The sequence below is a fragment of the Chenopodium quinoa genome, unplaced genomic scaffold, assembly GCF_001683475.1.
Source record: "Chenopodium quinoa cultivar QQ74 unplaced genomic scaffold, ASM168347v1, whole genome shotgun sequence".
NCBI classification, from domain to species: domain Eukaryota; kingdom Viridiplantae; phylum Streptophyta; class Magnoliopsida; order Caryophyllales; family Amaranthaceae; genus Chenopodium; species Chenopodium quinoa.
Window position 1 is genome coordinate 3287550 of NW_018745523.1, and position 21745 is coordinate 3309294.

The 21745-nt window shown below is 34.7% G+C and overlaps 3 protein-coding genes across 3 annotated transcripts; 1 reads left to right on the forward strand and 2 right to left on the reverse strand.

Annotated features, from left to right (window-relative positions):
* Positions 1–2431: 2431 nt before the first annotated feature.
* Positions 2432–7094, forward strand: LOC110715479. The gene is made up of 8 exons (XM_021894061.1): positions 2432–2844; positions 3275–3342; positions 4237–4303; positions 4389–4537; positions 4626–4696; positions 5318–5386; positions 5529–5629; positions 6522–7094. Exons 1-8 carry the CDS (start codon positions 2575–2577, stop codon positions 6819–6821), a joined length of 1095 nt encoding a protein of 364 aa, XP_021749753.1. The 5' UTR covers positions 2432–2574; the 3' UTR covers positions 6822–7094.
* Positions 7095–7283: 189 nt separating this feature from the next.
* Positions 7284–8309, reverse strand: LOC110715480. Its single transcript, XM_021894062.1, has 3 exons — positions 8102–8309; positions 7910–7985; positions 7284–7819 (listed from the first exon to the last, which is right to left on the reverse strand). Exons 1-3 carry the CDS (start codon positions 8111–8113, stop codon positions 7491–7493), a joined length of 417 nt encoding a protein of 138 aa, XP_021749754.1. The 5' UTR covers positions 8114–8309; the 3' UTR covers positions 7284–7490.
* A 1304-nt stretch (positions 8310–9613) lies between these two features.
* Positions 9614–21094, reverse strand: LOC110715619. The gene is made up of 5 exons (XM_021894208.1): positions 20712–21094; positions 20266–20568; positions 20120–20180; positions 10533–12072; positions 9614–10437 (listed from the first exon to the last, which is right to left on the reverse strand). The coding sequence occupies exons 1-5, from the start codon at positions 21092–21094 to the stop codon at positions 9614–9616; spliced, it is 3111 nt and encodes a 1036-aa protein (XP_021749900.1).
* Between the last annotated feature and the right edge of the window lie 651 nt (positions 21095–21745).

Here is a 21745-nt window from a genome sequence, read left to right on the forward strand (position 1 = left end):
GCATTGACCTAAATTTACTTTTGTCCTATGATTCACCGGCAGGGCTGCATATCTGTCCTAAGAAGGGGCAATAACCAAAGGTTTGGGGACCAAAGGCACAACTTTGCTTTCAAATACTCCGTTAGATTAGGTTGTATAAGATCTTGTTCTCTTTATCTAATTAAAATAAGAGCTTGTATTGTGTGTGGTTGGCACACCGTGTGACCACTTATAAAATAACAAAGTGACCCATATAACATTGATCAAGTAACTCTTGTAATATTGACCGAGTAACCCCTATGACACTGATTGACTAAACCTATAACATTGACAAAGTAACCCCTTTAACAATTTTCCTATTGCTGCAGTTGTTTACCCTTACTTCATATTACAGAAAAATTATAGCATTTATTTGAGTCACAAAGGTTGTACGTGTTGTAGAATATTCATTCCTTCGACTTCCAGGAATTGCCTGATCTCTTCGAAGATAACATGGAGCAATTTATAACTGTGTTTTGAGGTGAGCAAACTCTTGTTGATAATCTATGTGCAGAAATATGAGAAATTATGACTTTTTGTCAAGAGATCTTGGCCTTTAGAAAGGTACATGGGTGAATTCGAGAGATGGATGCAAAGCCTCCTTGAGCATCTTGTGTTGTGGTCATCTTGCTATAAGTGCTATCAAGTTCTATTTACTTAATTTTCACTTATCTAAATTTTTCTAACCTTAGCTTATTATTAGACTTTTTCAAAATTTACTTTGTTTCTAATTTGTACTTATATAGCCCTTATTAAAACTTATTTTTCCTAAACTGAACTTATCATACGTGAAATAAGTGAAAATAAGGTGAACAGAACAGGCTCTATTAGATATTATTAAACTTATTAGACTTATTGGACCTTATTATAACTGATGTGAACTAATCTAAATTGATCTCAACTTAGATTTGAAATTCATTTTTATAAGGTGAAGAGAAGAAGCCTTGGATCATATTTGTCAAAAAAAAAAAAAAAAAGTCTTATTAGGTCATAATGATAATAATTGCTACTTTATAATCTAGATATTTTTCCTTTCCACTAGACTACAACTGCTATCCAAAAATGCTTTGTATGCATTTTTTCTTTTTTTTAAATGTAAGTGGGAAATTTTTTTTAAAAGAAATTGTCTTAAAAAACCTCTTAAATATCACATTTTGCAAGAATTCTAGAAACAGCCTTCTAAAAATTTCTAGCAGCTTCACCTTTAGACATAAAATAACAGTTTATATAGAACGGAGTAACGCACCAAAGAATTTCCAATCCAATGAGTTTAAATGTTTAATTCATTACAATTCACCTTTATTCAATTAGTATTAATCTATATCTATCTATACTTAGTATTTAAAAACACAAATCATAATTTTTCATATGACACATGTCATCACAAGTCACTCACTACCACATATGACACATGTTACTCCTTTTAATCTTTTTGTTTAAGTCTTTATACATTCTATAACTTGCAAATTCAATTGAGAAAATAAAATGTTTCATTTCCATCATAATAAAATAAAGTTGAACCAATTAATATACATCACATAAACATATGAATTGAATAATATTAAAATTGTCTTTTCAACTAATAGACTTAAAATATAACTTAAACCAATATATCATTTCATATCCTATAATCTTCATGTATATATATGTAACTAAATTCCTTTATCTTTTTCCCCAATTCTACACTCATTATTTTTTTCTTTTTAAGTTTTAGCAATGAAACAATTACTTCGTATTTCATATCAAAAGTTTCAACTACTGAAAAACATACCTACATATGAACCCGTGCATCGAACGGGCCAAAAGGCTAGTTCAATTCAAAAGAAACAACCATTTTAAAAAAATTCTAGCTACTTTACACATAAACAATCTGTTCAGAACGGAATAAGATGAATAAAGATACATATCCACTCCAATTCGGTTTAATTCATTGCAATGCACTGTTATTCAATTCAATTATATTCATATTGGCCATGTTTGTTAATTGACTTTTTAATGGCTTTTTGGTTAGTTTTTGGCTTTTGGCTTTTTTAAGTGGTCAAATAGCCAAAAAATGTGTTTGGTAATTGGCTTTTTAGTCAGCGAAAAAGCTGGCTTTTAAGTCAAAATGAAAAACTGCTTTGAGTGGCTTTTTTTGTTGCCTTTTGGCTTGTTGGCCCAGAAATTATCTAATAAACAGCCAACAACCAACAATTAGTTTACCAAACTTTTATAAACAACTAGCTTAAACAGCCAATTTCAAAAGCCATTATAAACAGCCAAACATTCCAGCTGGTCAAACAAGCCAAGTGAACCAGCCAACCGCCAATAGCTAGTTGCCAAACAAGGCCATTAATTCCTTTCAAAAGAGTACAAGTAATTTGCACTACTAGGCTGCTAAAATGCTTAACCAAAAAGAAAAGTCAAAATTAAGAGTAAAAGTTGAGATTAAAAAACAACATTAGTCAACAAAACTTGCCTACGCCATTCTCAACTACCCAACTATCATCACCTGATTGATTCTCATCGCACTCAAAGATCTCCTTCATTTTGTGCTACTTTTTTTCCAGAAAAAGGATGTTAATGTTTCGACCCTTTTTTCTATTTCTTCTAACTATTCATACCCTCTCATATCAACTCGCTTACTCGCACAACGAATCTGGTGAGTGGAGTTGCGAGTCATCCAACTCGGCCACCCAACTCGTCGCTGAGTATCGACCTGGTGTTGTCACTGTTGATGGGCACCCTGATGAATGGAAGGACATTGGTGGGTTTGATTTTCCTTTATTGCCTGCTCTTGACCCACATGAAGATGATGCTTATAAGGGTGGTAAAATGACTGTTAAGGTATATCTTGATTTGAAAATTTCATGTTTTTTTTGTAATTTGTTTTGGGGTTTTTGATTTGAGTATGATTGTTTTTGCATTGTGGGTTGATTTTGGTTTCTGGATTTTTGAGTGATTTGGGTTTTTGTTGTCAATTTAGGATTTTAATGCTGCTTAGAGTTGTGATAGTTGCCAAGAATTATAGAAATTGGGTGTTTTTTGAACTTAAATGATCTGTATATTGTGGATTCTTGTGGTCATTGAATCTTGAAAACTCTGCTTTTCATATTTGATTTGAAGTTTGATGGTTTATTTATTCTGGGTTCTTGGGTTGTTTGATACAAAGTAATATTGATTTGAATTGGGGTTTGGAATTCAGTTTTGATTTTCGAGCTGTGTTGTTCGAGTTTTGAGTGATGGTAGTGATCTATCTCTGACTTACATTTTGCAGGCACTACATGATGGCAAAGATGTGTTGTTTTTGTTACAAGTTGATGGAGAATATACTTACTCTCAAGGGTAAACTATTGATTATTAGGTTCTAATTGTCATTTCTAGAGTAAGGGTGTGTTATATTAATCACCTGATTTTCTCTAAACTGAACTTTTTAGAACTTATTTTAATTGTTGAATGAACTTGGGTAGCCTTAAAAATCCTTATGGGAACTTATCTATCCTAAACTGCTATTTGCTGAAATAAGTGAAATTAGGTGAATTGAATAAGCTAGGCTTTAGTGCCATTTTTTCCCCCACTTAAATGTATAAGCATAAGACTCGGATTAATTTTAGATGCGCTTTATTTGATGGGAACGATTTGATCGGAGATGCTGGTCAATAGGAATATTGATATATGTGGTAAATTGTTCCCACACCCTGAGCTTAGTTACTTGAAAAACTTGTTCAACATACTTTAAACTTTAAATTGCTTCTTTGGTTCCTTGGAAAAGGCTTGGAATTTGGTCGTTTCACTCACTTGTAAAATTTATATTGGCATTTGATATCTAGATGCATAGTATTGGACAATGATTGAGGCTAGTCTTGTTTGATGTTGTTGCTCAATAATATCATGTAAAATTTTATATTACTAATGACCTGTTATAGTCTTGAATCTTGATGGTAGCAAGAGAGTTCTTAACTTTTAATTATTTCAGGATATGCACTGGTTTTTTGTCCTTAAAATTGTCATCTTGATTGTTTCTTAATGTTTCATTTTGTTTTGTTCATTTTATTATTCTTGTAGTTTTTGTTTGGCTAATGACCTGTTGTGTCGGCATAAATTTAGTGATGTTCACTGTCTAATTGAAATGAATTGTAAAGCAAAAACTGTATAGTGGGTTAAAAGTTCAATTGTTAGTTTTTCAGTTATTGACTTTTTATCAACCTGTTTGTTGACTATTTACTTGCGTTAATGCAGCAATAGTAACAAATGTCCATCTGTTGCTCTCTTGTTTCAGATTGGTGAGAATGCTACCTATCATAATGTGAGCATCTTTATTGACTTGCTGTTTTCCATTTTTTTCCTTTTATCATGTTAGTGTAACCACCAAAGATGTCTTTGTATATCAGATGGGTGGTTGTAAAGAGTCTCCTGATTCCTGTACCAATAAGACTTGCCGCGGCTATGAAGTTGACCTTATGCACTTTTCAATAGGAACTGCTATTCCTGGACGTTTATATGGTGGAAACTTGGTTGATGTTGGAACTGGCGGTGACAGGTGTAGTATTTATATTCTTTGTGTTCATTGTGAGTAACTAAGCTATTTGATGGACCTCGTAATGAACCTCTTAATTTTTCTCGTGTAGATTTGGTCATTTGGTTGATGTTTATTCCTGGAACCCACACTGTCGATACCTTGATGGACTTGGGCCCTCAGGTTGGATGTTCAACTTAATAAATTATTTGCATATGACTAATGAAAGATGCTTTTTTGATTTTTTATGATCATGGTACTTGTGGATTCTCTTCCGAGGCTCTGTCTGACAATTTCTTAGTTCATGTTAGTGATCAACGATGGGTTCCCCCCACCCCCCCCCCCCCCTCCTGATCATATTTATAGGTAACTTGTGCAAAAACATTGAAAGTTGAAAATTATTCTTTGTTGACAAACGAAGGGGATGAGGGGGTAGAGGAGAGGAATCATGTTGAATCTCTTAGCAACTCCTAGGTGCTGTTTTTGGTTAAATAACCCTTTTTACCTTTTCGGCTGCTGAAAATACAGGAGACAGAATTCTTTCATCACATGCTCCAAAATTTAAATTCTTCTGGCTGGTTGATAACGTTTTTCATGCTTTCCTTTTTATTAAAAATAAAATTAAATATTATTCCTCATAAAGGTCATGTTGAGTGCCATTTTATTGAAGATGTTCATTGACTTGCGTCTACCTGCGATAGTCTTTTTTTATGTTCCCATGGCTTTTGCTTCTCTGTGATCTTCATCTGTTCCACTTTAGTAGTGTTTGCTTGAACATATTTTTTAATGCTGACATCTCTTCAGGAACCAATAACACTGCTCAGAATGACTGGAAAGGAGCTTGGTGGCACAGCAGCCTCAATGTTCACTCAGGTTTCATTCTTTCTTTCAATTATCTTCTCAGAAAATTTAAAGCGCGTAATAGTTAAATTTATTAACTCATTAGATAAGCTTTAATATAAGTTTGAACTTTTGAGTATGATGATTAAACCATTACTTGATCTTGCATTGATAGGTTTTGTGGATGAAGATAGTCCATATGCATCTAATGGAAAAAAAGGAACTTATTACTTTGAATTTTCAAGGCCTTTGAGGACCATGGATCGGTTTCAACAGGTATTTCATCATTCTCCTTCACTGATAAAGCGTGCTTCTAGAACTCCAAATGAAGAGTGACATATTTAAGTAACCTTGTGGTTTGGAATACTTTAATTATGGTCTGTACTTTTGCTAAATTTTCCATGTCATCAAATTCCAAAATTAAAATTCCAGAAACTTTTACTTGGCTATTTACCAACACACTTAACTTGTAGTTGGCTATTTTAAGCTCTGTTGCTCAAGCCTGTTGAATTGGTTTGAATTCTGTGATCCTTTTATAAGCTAACTGTTGTAATATGTATGATAATTTGAGGCGTAATCATTTTCCTTTCCAACAAATCCAAAAGGATTTTTCAATTTGGCTTTGGATTATTATTGATGATGTTGACGGCGCATTAGGGTGTTTGGCATTTGTTTCGGATCAAGGGGTAGTTGGATACAACCCCTGTTATAACATGGTTATGGTAATATGCAATCGACTCCCCTATCCTGTCTTGATGGAGCCCTTTATTGAGGCTAATGAATGTTGATGTTGATGGATGTGGAGCTCTGTGTGGAAAGTTTGAGGACTTATGGTGCTATGCATGTGTGAAGCATGTTATTAAAGTAGCTGTCTTCTTATAGTATAGGTATCACCTCTTGTAGCTTATATTTGCACCAAAAACACTAATTATGCTTCCCACCATGTTTGTTATCCATTTCTTCAGCCCGTTTGTGCTGCATAAGTGCTAGGACTGCTAGCATCTTTGGAGCCATTTGATCCTTTTCTACTCTTTCTAGTAAAATTATGTGAATTTAGGGTCCAAGTAAACTGATGAAAAATTGGTAAGTTTTGCTTAGTGGCAACAAGCCAACCGGTGAAATAAAATGTCCTTCAAAACTTAACTAAAAGTTCCTCTTGTGATGGCAGGATGCTCAATTTAAGATTGGTGACACGAGCAAGTTCTCAGCAGCTTTTTGGTACCCAGAGGACGGCAAACCATGGCATGGCTCAGGACATTACACGATAAGCTGTGATTGGCTACCGTTGGATTTTATATCTGGAGGATCTACACTTACTGGAGCCAGGACTGCAACAGCAAGCTCCTGGGATGCAGCTGTTGCCTTCTCTCTTCTATTCTCAGTGGTTGCTTTCTGTTTGTCTGTTTATGTGGTAAATCGAGTCTCCATGCGGCGAGATGCACCCTATACAGAGATGACCCGTCTTTAGGTTAATTAGCGACTTGTATGTTGTATTATAATAATTTTGACCTTTCATTTTTTGTTTGTCACACTTGGTTTCCATTCTTTGTTATATTCAAAGATATCTGTCATAGTTAATGGTTCAGATTACCACTATATTCTAACGGAATGGAAGGTAGGAGTGTTTTTTGGCATCATTTGTTTCTGATTGCAAATTAGTGCTCCGAGAAGTAGCCATCTTATTAGAAACTAGCTCTGTAGCAGATCCCAGCTCTGTATACATTCATTGTTTGGTACGTTTCATTCGTGTGAGCCTTCAATAAACTTTTAAACTAGATGTAATTAAACCAAGGATTGTGGCCTTGTGGGAAATTGGGGATGGCATGGTTAGTCTGCTAGACACCGTAGTGGTTGTTTGGTTGGCACAAGATGAAAATCATACTTAATGCCTACTGCTTAATACCATAGGTTAACAACATTACCAAAATCAGCACACACTATCACATGTCTTCAAATATCTTTTCAAGATGAGAGATGAGACATAAGAATACTTGCCCAATACTGAATGTATTATATGTTTGTTTACGACATTTCCGAGTATATAAATATGTACACCCTACTACCACACCATACTTTCGAAATGAAAGAAACAAGGAATTAGAAATACTAAGTTTTTACATGAAACAGAGGGAATGTCTCATTGAATTGAGCACATCCCTGAATCATAAGAGTAGGGAGGATACTGTACCGCAACCAACTCACAGTGCTTGCACCAAGATCTGTTGCAGGGTACTGAGCACGGATATGCAGGGTAGTTCCACCCTTCTTTCTGCTGTTGATCACCGGATGATCGACATGAGCTGCAGTAGCAGTATGGCCCACATCTTTGCGGTTTTGGCGGGCCTACATTCATGATTTCTGGGCTCTGTCCAATCTTCTTGAGTGCCTTAAAAAGTGGCACTGGCTCAACCTCTCCTACAACTGTAAGTGTACCCTTATTGATATCCATTTCCAGTTTTTCTACGCCTGTTTATAAACATATTCAGATTTTGATATGAGATTGTATTCAAAGTTTTAAGCTTAAAATGTTACAACATAAAATTTGTTTGTTTTTACCTTCAACTTTGGCAACTGCTTTAAGTATCTCTTTCCGGCTTTTCTTGCTGCTGTTGTCTACTTTCAGAACAGTTTTCTGCATCAGTAAGTCGGAAAAGACTTAAATCATTAGAAGGAAAATAACTTTAGTAAGAAAAATAATATTGCAAGACTTTCAATGTATATGTTTATACTAAATACAGTATGTAATACCTTTTTGGCCATTTCTCCTTGTTAAGAACAAGACAGAAATCAACCTATATCTTTCTGGTGCCTCGGTAAACCAGAGAAGAGCATGAATTTAGTTGTGGAATTAATACATGAGTTTTATTTTAGGTCAATTTATATAAATTCTTGGTGACTTCTTCAAGAAGGTTAATGAATTATTAAAGAGAAAAGTAGATGAATGACTTCATTTTTTTTTGTTCCTGAGTATAAACTAATACACGGTATGTGATCATTATATAATGCAGGCAGTCTCAAAGAATATACAATGTCTAATCTGTTGCGTAAGCTAAATCTACCGAGAGTTATAATTTGATAGAATTATACCAAGTGGAGTGTTAATTAATAGCTTCTTTGAATGGTTCTAATGTGTATAGTAAAGAATGAAGTTGCCTGAAAGTGATACTCAAAACAATTATAATAGATCATTCCTACTTCTTTCCTTTTCCCTCCTTAGAAAAATAAACTATAATGCATCCGAAAGGAACTCGAAGTTTACAATTATTTTGGAGGAAAACAATGGGTTGAATTCACAATTCTATTAATTGATATAAAGAAAGGCAAAGAGCTGACAATAAGGCGCAATGTGACATTGGAAATTTCGACAAGTTCTTCGTGTTTTGCGTGAAAATATTTTCTAAATATATGGAAAGCTACTCACCAACCTTTCTATCAGATGTTTCCATCATCAAAATGTTGTCATATGTGACAGTTATAATATTCTTCTGCTAGTTTTCTTTCTTTATTCGGGTCAAGAATATACTCACTTTCAAAGATGTTGCTTTTAAGTTGTACCAAATTTGCTGTTACTCAAGAGTCTCTGACAGTTACAAAGAAAGTTGACAGTTGAAACCTGTGTTCGTTATTCGGTTGAGCCTCTCTTGACCCTTCTTAAAAACAGAATGAAGCCTGTAGTGACTTCACATTATGTTCAGAAAAAAGTAATACGAAGTACAAAATATCAATGGTTTAAGAAAACAGAAGTCCTTAAAAGAACTAGAATTGAGTTTATTCAGCTACAATCTTAAGAAAACTCTCAATAAGTTTGCTGGAGGAAGCACCCCAGCTATTGGCAGGCTTGAAAAGAGAAGGTTGTCATCGAGGTCTTGATCTGAATAGCAGCTGTTTCAGTTTCCGAGGATGGCAAACTTTTAAGCAGTTGATAAGCCAAAAGCAATTGAAGTTTTGTTGAACATGGACTAATATCACTTGGCTTATTAAAACCAAATTGTCAACAGAAAGTAAGAAAAGGTCTTCAGATTCAGGTTCTCTGGTTGTGTAAGGGTCAGAGATAGGGCTTCTGATATGATCATAGGTTTTAAGCATAATCTGCAGCAATGGGAGCCCGATGTAGTAAATTTTTCGGAGAGACTTGGCCTGGTGCTTCCAATGCGAGCTTTCAAGAATGTGGGCTGAGAGAGGCAGGTTACGAGAACAGCTTCCAAATACTGTCAGCAAACCAACCAGTTGGCCTTGAACAATCTCCATCATGTGTTTTTCTTACCTAAGTGGAGACAGCAAGTCGAATGCAAGAAAAGCTAAATATACAAAAATAAATCGCCTGATTAAGGTAAGAAGGTAGCGCCAGTCACCAAAGGTAAGCGTTGTGTTGGAAGGTTCCTCTTCATTTAGCCTCGTTGTAGATTTAGTAACATTGCAAAAAAGCCTTGTGGTGAGAAAAAGAGCTGTTAATGCAAGAAGCTTTGCAGCATAGTCTAGCCCTTTTAACACTGGTTGATATGCAAGAAGATCATATGGATGATAGGAGACAGCTTCCTTTGAGGGCAATAGAATCTCTTTACCAATGATTAGCAGAATACAATAGCTAAAAATCCGCAAGGCAAACAAGTAAGGAGAGACAGAAGAAGCAATGCCTGTATTTTGGTCCATGTAAATCTGTTGACTCCATATAATAGCAATCTCCACCAAAAGGACTGTAACCTGAAGAACTCCTTCAAAGATCTTCTGGAATGCCACATCTCTTGCATGATTGTCCTGTTTGAATATGTCGTATGCAATTGTTTTGCTAGTGATTCTCATTGGAAGGAAGTAGAGGGGATCATCAGTATATCTTTTGCTTTTTACATCAATTTCAATTGTTGGATCCCTCAACCATCGAAAATTCTGTGGTGGGTACTGAACTGTTGTTTCCATCAAGCAGTCTAAACCCTGTTCAACATGAACAACTGTGTTAGCCGGTCCACACCCAATCAAATACATCATCCCAGTACGAGGATCATAGAGCCCTTCTGCGAACTTAGTAGTGAAAGTTTTTCGTCTTGTGCTAGAAGTTTCAGGGGGCTTTTCAAAGACTGTCAACTGCACTGAAACATTCAGGAGACCGTCATTATTGAATAATGTTTTAGCATCTGCCAAAATCCCTCCATGATTAACTTTATACATGAAGTCATATATGAACCTATAGAGAGCACTTCCAGCTTGATTGATACACCAGATACAAAAGCAACTTCTGTATCAATGTATAATTCACCTGTGAGGTCATAGATTTGAGAGAGAGCAAAGACCCCTCCTGCTGCTTGAATTGTTGGATACCTTAAAACAGACTGCTGAGATAAACGGATGATGCTGTTTGACTGGCTTCGTTTCCTAAACTCATCAGCCTGCTTGATTTGTGAGTAATTGTATGACAAATAAGAGCCAGCATACCAACCATATCTAAATTCTAGATGGCTGGGTTTCGGAATAAAGTTTAAATGCAAAGGTGAGAATAAGCCTTCTATGCTTCCATACACAATACTTCTCTGCCTAATGGTTAGTGCTCGAGGAAAGTACATAGAAACTTTAGCTTCCATTCCTTTTGGAACAGATCCAACCATACACAGCCTCCCTGTGGAGGCATCCCATGTGCCCTCAGCCGATAGTGTCATGCCTGAAAAACCAGTCCTGGATGATGCTGTGTCACGGTTTACTAGTGTTGGAACCAATCTGAACACCGCTGACACCTTTGCATTACTTGTTTTTCCATCAGAACTCGCGTTCTTGCACTTGACATTCCGTATCATAAGCTTTACATTTTTATAATTCTTGTCAACAGACACAACCTCTTTCCCTAGCACAAAGGGGCCTAGTTTCCCATTCTCAGTGGGACTGTAGTTTGTGTATTGATCAGGCAAGATGTTAAAAACCTCATTCGACATTTCCCTGAATATTTTACAGAAATTCGAAGCACTGAAACTGTTTGTTTCCATCAGCTCCTCTTGATGAGCATACGTATTACAAGAACTTGATTTACTTGGACTGAACTGATAATCTGAGAACCAACCCACCCGGGAAGATATAAGGACCTTATCAAAAAATTTAAAACTCGATCTTTTGTGCATACTCATCATCTCTCCCTGAATGCCCCGTGCAGTCAAATTAGATATCTTCGGGTACTTAAGAACAAGTACCAACTGATCATCTTGCACAAGATCAGGGCAACAATTTTCATGTCCCCAGTTCCAGTATGCGTTCTGCCAGTCCACGAGCCATCTTCGAGTAGGCAATGTTGTATTTCCCAACATACACAACAATCTCTCCCCTGCATTCTCTTTTGTTTCAACATACACACCCTCAAAGACTATTGTCAGAACAGACATACCGGGATTCATAGAGAACATTGTTCTGTGATCAGCACTAAAAGACTTACTCTTTGTTATTCCTATAGACATAACCCCACCTACACCAACTCCATTCTGCACATCATCAAGTGACTTTACATCCTTGACCTCGAAATTTATCAGGCTTAAAGAGGCTGAGCCTGTTCCGGGGGGCAAATCAGCTGCATCGAAAGGCATTAGAGGGTATAATCCATTGTTCTCTTGATCCCAATCACCATTACAGAAAGAAAGCTCATTCTTGATACTTTCAACCTTAGCATCATTCAGCATCAGTTTAGATCCTGAAGACAGAATACTACTGCAATGCCTTTCGATTTCAGGAAACCGTTTGTACAAAGACTAAAGGTTGAGGATCAAAATAGTCTGTGTAGTAATCCTCTAAGGAGAATGCAAAATTGAACAAATGACGAAAAACTTGAATGTTCCAAAGTCCAAAAACCACATACTGAATCTTCATTTATATGTCTATTCTCAGGCTTGTAACACCCTATATCCCCCTTAAGTCCTTAACAACCTTAGAAAGTTGATAAAACGAGCAACTAGATGAATCAAACAATATCCCACATGCACAAGTACGCTGTTTTATTTTATATATCTATCGAGGAAGTGTTAGATTCAATAAGCATAATAAGCCACAAAAATGAAGTGGGAATGTAATCAAGGGAAATAAGATTAAGCAGGACTAAATGTGAAAAAAGAACAAAAGTGGAAAATGAAATAAAGTGACTGACTGACCTTTTTGTTGGGTGTTTTTAGCAAGCTTATAATGTCTTGTATATGTAGTGATTCAGAAAATGACTCAAAAGTTTTAGTTTTTGTTAGAAAACAAGTGAATTTGTGCTTGAACTTCCAAGTCTAGGAATCTGAACTTCCAAGTTGGCTAGCTGGTATAGTGGTATACCGTTGACTTATGAAATTTTGATTGAAATAAAGCCAAACTTTCACATGCTGACTTTATTTTATTTGCACTACAGATAGTGAACAAGATCCCAATTATGATTGTATCTATTAGTTTACTTCATCCCTTCTCAATACGCTTTGACTTTCACGATTTCAATGCACAATTTTCACTATTAATGACTTTGATTTAGTGTTACAAAAGTAAACAGATTAACCTTGTATAATAGTGATAGAATCTTGTCAAGTTAGTGTTTAAATATTGTAAAAATTCAAAATGATACACATTTTTGACAAACGGGGAAGTATACTCTTGTGGTGGAGTCATTTGTAATTGCAATGTGAGGAAGGACTAGTCAAAAGTCTCAAAACTGATATTCAGATCTATCTCCATTATTAGATGATTCAATCAATTTGGTTCAAAAAAAAAAAATGATTCAATCAATTTGGGTTATTTCCTTTAGTCAGTCTCCATCTCTTTTATCTTAATTTATTGGTTTGAAATTTCGAGTTAAACTAGCCTCAACAAATAAACTTTGACAGTGGCTATGTACATGTCTTCAATAGCACCTTAGGAATACAAAGCTAAGAGACGCACGCATTGCACGTAGGCGTGGTCGAAATCATAAGGATAGTATTTGTGTAAGAGATTGCTCAACACTAACCAATATAGAGACCACCACAAAGGAACATAACTAGTTCAAGACAACAATTCTTTTTTTTTTTTTTTTTTTTTTTTTTGAAACCTCAGGACAACAATTCATAATTTCATTGTAATTTACAACAAAAATAAGGATCAATTAGTGTATTTAGCTTTGTACTTGTAATTATTTTAGGTTCTCCCTACATCATTTTCCTAAATTTTCTTCAGTCACTGGATTACTTTGTCCTTTTTACGTTAGTATTAATAAAAGTACTCCGTTTGATTATTTACAAATTCTACAGTAATTACATCATACTTCGGTATAATTTTTTCGTCAAAATAGTGAAACAATCTATCACTTTTAATTGAGGGAGCCCAGTTAATCTCCGATATTAACATGGATCAGGATTTTGGCTTGAATTCTCAACAGAGAATAAAATTAGCACAGATTAATCAACTTCCATCATCTGGGTAAATAACCATCAAATCATCTCATAATTGTTTCCAGAAATTCAGAACACAAAATTGTTCAACAAAATAAAAAATGTAGGGAAGATGATTGTTGAAAAGAATCAACAAAAGAATGAAACACAACTGCCCATCCTCCCCTGAATATTGCAGGAAAATCTTTCGACTAATTAGGGCACAAAATGCACTATGTCAATATATATAATTCCTGCTAAATTTTCACTAAATTGAGAAACGAGTAGCTTATTTTCTACAATACTCTCAAAGTGCTATAGTCCATATCAAAGTTGTTACCTCCGTTTCATATTATTTGCAATGATTTAACACGATCATGCAAATATTAACAGAGTATAATTATTCAAGTATCAAAACATTAACAAAATTCAATATACTCACAGTTGATTTCAAATATTTAGATCAATACTCCGTAATAATGGCTTGATTTATGAAATAATATTGTTCTTATTGCATTATTTTTCCGGAAATTAGCACAAAATCCTCAAATTTAACCGTCATTACATCCTTTAATCGTTCTTTTTAATGCCACTTTATATTCATATTCATATAAATAATTTTAAAAAGATGGATTAGAATTCTGGCTTGAATTCTCAAAAGAGAATTAAAATAGCACAGTTTATTCAGCTTCGATCATCTGGGAAAATAATCATCACATCCATCTCTTCTTCTAATTTATCAATTAAAACACAAATTAATTCATTCATCTTATAATTCACCAAATAAAACCCAGAAAAAAACAAAAATCAATCATTTTAATTCAATTAAATTAAAAATATAGGGAAGATGATTGTTGAAAAGAATCAACAAAAGGATGAAACACAACTGCCCATCCTCCCCTGAAATTAGATATTGCAGGAAAATCTTTCGACTAATTAATGCATATAATGCACTACGTCGATACACACAATTCCTGCTATTTTTTCTCAATATTCAGAAACCAAAAAATTGATCGAAGAAATTAGAAAAAACAGAGATAGAAGAATTGAAAACGGCGACTAAGAACAGAAGTGTAAGAATACTAACAATTATTTTGATTTTTGAGTATTTAAAGAAGATGGAAAAAATTAGGGTTTTTTTTGGGGCCGATGGTTTTAATTTGATGGGCTACTACGAGTAGTTACTATTTTGGCCCATTTTCATGGTTTATCTAGGTTCGGTCTACCTTTGTCGTTTTACTATTTTTGTTTGTTAACAAATAAAAGTTTGCAATGAAGATGTTGCTAGTATTTGTCATAGAACTAATCATGGGCCGAGTCAATTCGGGTCTAGGTTAAAAAGGTGACTTAGTTCTTGTTCTTTAGAGCTGTTATGCTCTATTCTGTCCTATTCTGCTCTGTCCTGTCTTGCTTTACTCTGCTAAAACTTACTCTACTCTGCTCTGCAGGTTGTGGAAGCCTAGCTCTGCTCTAAAATGTTCTGCCCTATTCTACTGAAGTATGTTCCGCTCTGCCCTGCTCAGAAACTCAAAAGAACAAGGCCTTAATCGGACCTTTATAAGGGACCAAGTTTGAGTCAAAAAAGGTTATAACCAAATCCGCTATCTCCCAAGTTAGGCCAAAAAATAATTTTTCAGGATGTTCAAATTTCAAGTGTTTTAAAAATTGGGCTTAGTCGGCCCAAACTCGATCAACTGAATTTTGTGCCTAAAGCCCAAATATTTTGCCAGACATGCCAATTTTCAGGGCTGGCTAACTTTATCACCTTTCCTAACTAGTTGAAATATTTTATAAACGGGTGTTTCGTGCACCCAACTAAACCAAAATTAGTTTTTGCTTTTTATTTGATGATTAAATGAAAAATAATTATCAAAATGAGAACAAAATGTTTATAGGTGTATCGTTCACTCAGGAGTTTATAATACTCTCTCTTAGTTTCTCGTATTTTGCACTGAGATGGAGAATTGGAGGGTGGTCATAACAAGATGATTTGGTGTCTATGTCAAATGTTTTTTTTCCTTTCTTTCTTTTTTTAATTACTTTAATTGTCCATTTAATATGCTTGTACTACTCCTATTGACAATCATTTTAGTAATACATGTACTCTTTAGGGTTTATTCACCTCAGCTTAATTTCAGTTCAATTCAGTTCAGCTCCTAATTTCCATCTCTCATATAATATTCATTTCTGCTCTATTCAGTTCCATTCCACTACAATCAATTCAGTTAAACTCACTTTAGTAAAAATAAACAGATGCTTAGTGTATTTGTAAGTGCTTTATTTTTATTAGCACATTCAATTCACTAATATGGAATTGTGACCACTAAAATATTTAATTATCAACAAGTACAAATTTATTAAAATTAAAATTAACATTCAAAAACTATACATGGACATGATTCTACTAAGTATATATGATTGTTTTTTTAAGCTTATGTATAAGGTGCAACTGTGCAAGTAGTGTGCAACACATGTCAAAGGAGTGTATGTACGTGAGTAGTATAACAATCAAATTGGGACTACAAAAAAATAGTAGAGATAAATAACGTCAACTAAAAGATACTCCGTAGGAGTCATTTTTGTAAAAATCAAATCATGTTTAATTATTATGAACATTACACTTAATAATTACGAAGTATTACACTGCTAAAAAGTAAGGTTTTTGCGACCGGCCGACCGTCTTTAATGGTCGCAGAAAATAGCAAAAACGGTCGCAATTCATTTTTGCGACCATCAACGGTCGTAAAGGGGTGGTCGTTATTTCCTTGGTCGCAAAAAAAAATTATTACGACCGTTTAACGGTCGCAGATTTATTGCCACCGTTTTTAATATTTACAACGACCGCAAGGGAAACGGTCGAAAAAATTAAAATTTACGACCGTTTTTATAAGCAGTCGCAATTTTAAGAATTAACGACGGCTAAAGGCGGTCGCTAAAAAGTTAAAAAAAAAAAATAAAAAAATTCACCCACATCCTGTACCCCACAACCAGTTATCCCACCACCCAAACCAACTATACCCAACGCTACTACCCACCACCATCAGTGATCAGTCCATCACTTCCCACCCAAACCACCACCACCACCCTAAAAAACACGGACCCATTGATAGGTTGTCGTACACCTATCAAAAATAAATTCCTAACAAAACCAACTAACAATGTAGTAGGGTAAGTAGGGTCGAATCCACAGAGCGATGGCTATTCAATCTAGCTTTCAAGGTATGGAAAAACTAAACTATGTCGCGAAATTGGGATGAAAATATAGTCTAAATTAAAAGAGGGAAAAAATAATTAATAAGAAGACCTAGGGTTATGGTTCACCATGTTTATAGTTCTAAATCTATCAAATATCAATAACAATTCAATCAATCAATTATCTAGAGCAATTTCTAAGCCTACGGTCGGGTCTTAACGCTCTCAATTCAACATATATAGTTCGGTCGCTAACATAATCAGAATTGCTAATTGTAGGTAAGCCTCTAAAAGTAAGATCTTTCGATTCAAACTCTTATTAACAATAATTAATCAAACAATTGATCAGGTTACAAGGTTAATAAGAAAAACACTATCAATTAGAGATATCAATAATCAAATCATAAATAATATCAATCAAGAATTAAAGTATAAACATGGATTCCCAAACCCTAGAAATTAAACTACTCAAACATGAAAGAAATAATTAAATCTAAATCTAATAAAGAAAGCATAATTAAAATAAAGAAATAAAATTACCTCAATGAATAAAATTAATAAACTCAAGAACAATCCATGGAGAATCCATGGAGTTGCCCATGAGAAAACTAGGGCTAAGAAAACGAACGTAAAAACGGCCTAAGGGAAAAATAATAATCCCTTCAAGTATTTATAAACTTTCTAAATTCTAATCTAAAAATAAATAAAGAAAAGAAATAAGAAAATAAAGATTACATAAGTTGAATTATTATTGGATGATAGAAGATGACGTGACCGGTAGACTTGTGACGATGTGGAATGAAAAAGCTACTCGAGACTTCAAGGCTGCTCGACCAGACCTGCGGGCGCAGGCTGGCGGCTTCGGGCTGGCAGTAGCTGCGGCTGGTGTCGAGTGGTCGCGGGATAGGGGCGCAGCAACATCCCGCGGGTGGCTGACTGCATTACTTGGATTCAAACGCCTATAACTTCCGTTCTAGAAATTTTCTTGAGGCGTGTGACCTATAATTGGAAAGCTCTCCAAGTCTAGTTTCCAATGCATCTTGAATCGCTTCAATCCAATATGTAGAACTCAAGATATTATCAAAATAGTGAGCAAAGGTCATTTTTGATACTTTGCAAACCTTCGTTTTTCTTCGTTTCTAACTCAAATTCATTTCCGTAAAGTACATAACGACCCTTGTGAATGCTATATTCATGTCTCATGCACATATTAATCAAAATCAACATCCACAAACACGGGATCTCCAATTAATAAACTCAATTCATCGGCTTCCATCCAAATATCATCCGAACCAACTCCAAACACTACGAAAGCGCCCAAATGTCTATCAAATCACCTGAAACATTAAGAAAAACACAAACGGAGCGTAATAGAGAACAAAACAAACAACTTATGTATTTACGACCAAAAAAGCGACTAAAAGACCTAAAAAGCAACTATAAACTTAGCATAAACGTGCTTATAAACCCTATATAAATGTGATTCATCAAATTCCCCCAAGCTAAACCGTTGCTTGTTCCCAAGCAACACTAGACTCAAGACGGAGAAACAAGACAAATAAGACTTCCAGGGAACCAGAATAAGACCGACCTGACTCTCGAGCAAACAATCAAACCAAAGTTATTAAGACCAAAATTTAGCTCGGATACAAATAGAACCACTTAACATCACGATCCACAATTGAAACCAAAATTGGCCACAAAAGATTTCCCATCAAGCTAGTAGTCGCCGCACACCTTGTAGAATATAAATATTTGATGTAACAAAGGGTAACTTGACGATAGCAAGAAATAATGTTCACTCAATCACAAAATACACATGCCGATCAAAAGGACTTTACAAGCTTGTAATGGGGCAAAGGTAAAGGGGTAGGATAATATTTAGGAAAATGTGAGTAAAGAGCCAACTTGGGGAACAAAAACATAAACGCGGTCAAATAATGATCTAACTCCAATTGACATCACCAACTTTCTCCAAACATAATAAAAAACCAAGATTGAAATCAACTATACATCGTCATGAATAATTTTATTTTTTTTCTTTTTCCTTTTTCTTTGCCTTTTTCTTTCAATTCTTTTGGTTGTTTCAATGAAGTACACATAAACAAGCTTTTTATTCTTTTTTTTTCTTCTTTATTCAAGTAACACTTCTCAACTATAAATACACCTTTTTTCAAACTTTATTCCACCATGTTTTGCATAAATTGAAGCTTGACATACAAACAACGACACCACATCAATAAGCTCCCCAAGCTAGCTAGACTTGGGAATAGTAACCAATGGGGCTAAAGTGGCTTGTAATGTAGCTATATATCAATAAATGGACAAGGCAACAACATGGGTGAGCAAAGGGAACAAATGTATCTATATATCATTTGAAGGTTACCTAAAGAACATGGCCTTTATCATGTGCGGCATGCGTGAATCATAATCAAATTACTAGTAAATCTCAAGCCAAAGTCATTGAAATAACAAATTGCATCAATCACACAAACACAAAGTAAGGTGACCTAACAAGAGAATTGGGTAGCTATACTTGATATGGGACAACCGATCTTTCCACAAACCAGTCAATTGATTCACATAATGCCAAGCAGTTAGCAATGTATAGCACAGACCGACTGAATTTTTGAATTATAACTAAGATCAAAAGAAGCTCAAGAGAGTCAAATCAAATCCGCACACGGTTCGAAGTCAAAAATATGAAAAATAGACACAAGTATGCACTATCAAAACAACTAAAAAAAACTCAGAAAGCAATATATTGTTTTTCGTTGTATGTAAACTCCCACTCCTAACGAATGGTACAAACCATACAACACCTACAAAGCAATAAAAACTAAATTAAAACACAGCTAACATGCACAGAGTAATGATGGCATTCATCCTCCCCCAAGCTAAACATCACATTGTCCTCAATGTGAGCAAAGAGGCACAACTCCACAAAGGGGTGGGTAAGCGAAGGGAAAGTCAAAGGTTATAGACACCTCCACCACAATTGGTAGTTGTAATTGGGTAGCCAACGTAGCCAAGGAACTTAGCGATGTTTGTACCTAGAAAAAGACGTCATCACTAGAACACACATTAGCATTATTATTTAAATAATGAAAAAAAATTGAAATAAAAAAACAAAGAAAATTGGGTTGCCTCCCAATTAGCGCTGTTTTTTAAGGTCCCGCACGACCCTACTCAATTTGTCAATCGGAAGAATCCAATGCCTTTAGTAACTTACCATACGCCCCTGCAAACATATCATTGAGCACCACATATGGCTTGATAGCAAGCACACAAATCTTGAAATACAAGGGGTTAGAAAAAATAAAAGAAAAATAATCAGAAGAAGAAAAGTTAAAATAATAAGAAAAAGAATGTATACACCTTAACCCTGCTTGCCCCTTAGGCAATGTAGACCTTTTTAAATAATCATCAAGGTCCACATGACCAAGTGTATCATGAAATGGAGACATTTTGAGGAAGTGTGGAGGATTTGACATAGTGAATGAAGGAACTAGATCAAGCCTATGGGAAAACGGGATATCGAGGGGAGATGGGTTAGGCTTAACATAAATGTTTTTACCTTCAACTTCATCCTCATGAATAAGCTTGTCAATAAAATCTTCAACGATAATTGGTTGTTCTTCCTTCTCCACTACCCCTATATCGTCACTCCAAAAATTTTCACTATTAGAATCATAAATAGATGGGAAATTATTCTCCTATATTGTACTTTCATTTGATGGGGAGTAAATATCATGAGTCAAATTAGTGCTTTCCTCCACTGAAATACAATCCTCAAAACCAATATCATTATCATCATGTATCACCTTTGGTTAGTATATTGTTGCACAGCAAGTAATTCAATAGATTTTGAAATACGTTGACAATCATGCATCAATTCATTAATCTCTTCATGCTGATAAACAATAAACTCATTCATCATATTAAAAAGTTCCCTACACTCCGATGAATTGGGTTGAGAATAATTATCCACTTGAGGTTGGTAAGAGGAATTAAAATCAGGCATATAAGACTTACTAGGGTAATAAGAAATTTCACAGGAATTCATGCAATTATTATGTGAATTTTGATAATCATATGATGTATCAAACATAGAAATATTAGCATTACAATTCCCTAAATTATAATCATATTGCCCCTGATAATTAAAATCATTCATCTCATACGAATTATAATCATACCACTCCATGATGACAAATCAGAGCTAAACAAAAAGGAATTATATACAAAATAAATAATAAAAATATATACAAGTTTAGTTCAACCAAAAAATAAAAGTCAAATCAAATTAAGCTGTCTCCCCGGCAACGGCGCCAAAATTTGATAGGTTGTCGTACACCTGTCAAAAATAAATTCCTAACAAAACCAACTAACAATGTAGTAGGGTAAGTAGGGTCAAATCCACAGAGAGATGACTATTCAATCTAGCTTTCAAGGTATGGAGAAACTAAACTATGTCGCGAAATTGGGATGAAAATATAGTCTAAATTAAAAGAGGGAAAAAATAATTAATAAAAAGACCTATGGTTATGGTTCACCATGTTTATAGTTCTAAATCTATAAAATATCAATAACAATTCAATCAATCAATTATCTAGAGCAATTGCTAAACCTACGGTCGGGTCTTAACGCTCTCAATTCAACATATGTAGTTCGGTCGCTAACATAATCAGAATTGCTAATTGTAGGTAAGCCTCTAAAAGTAAGATCTTTCGAGTCAAACTCTTATTAACAATAGTTAATCAAACAATTGATCTGCAAGATTAATAAGAAAAACACTATCAATTAGAGATATCAATAATTAAATCATAAATAATATCAATCAAGAATTAAAGTATAA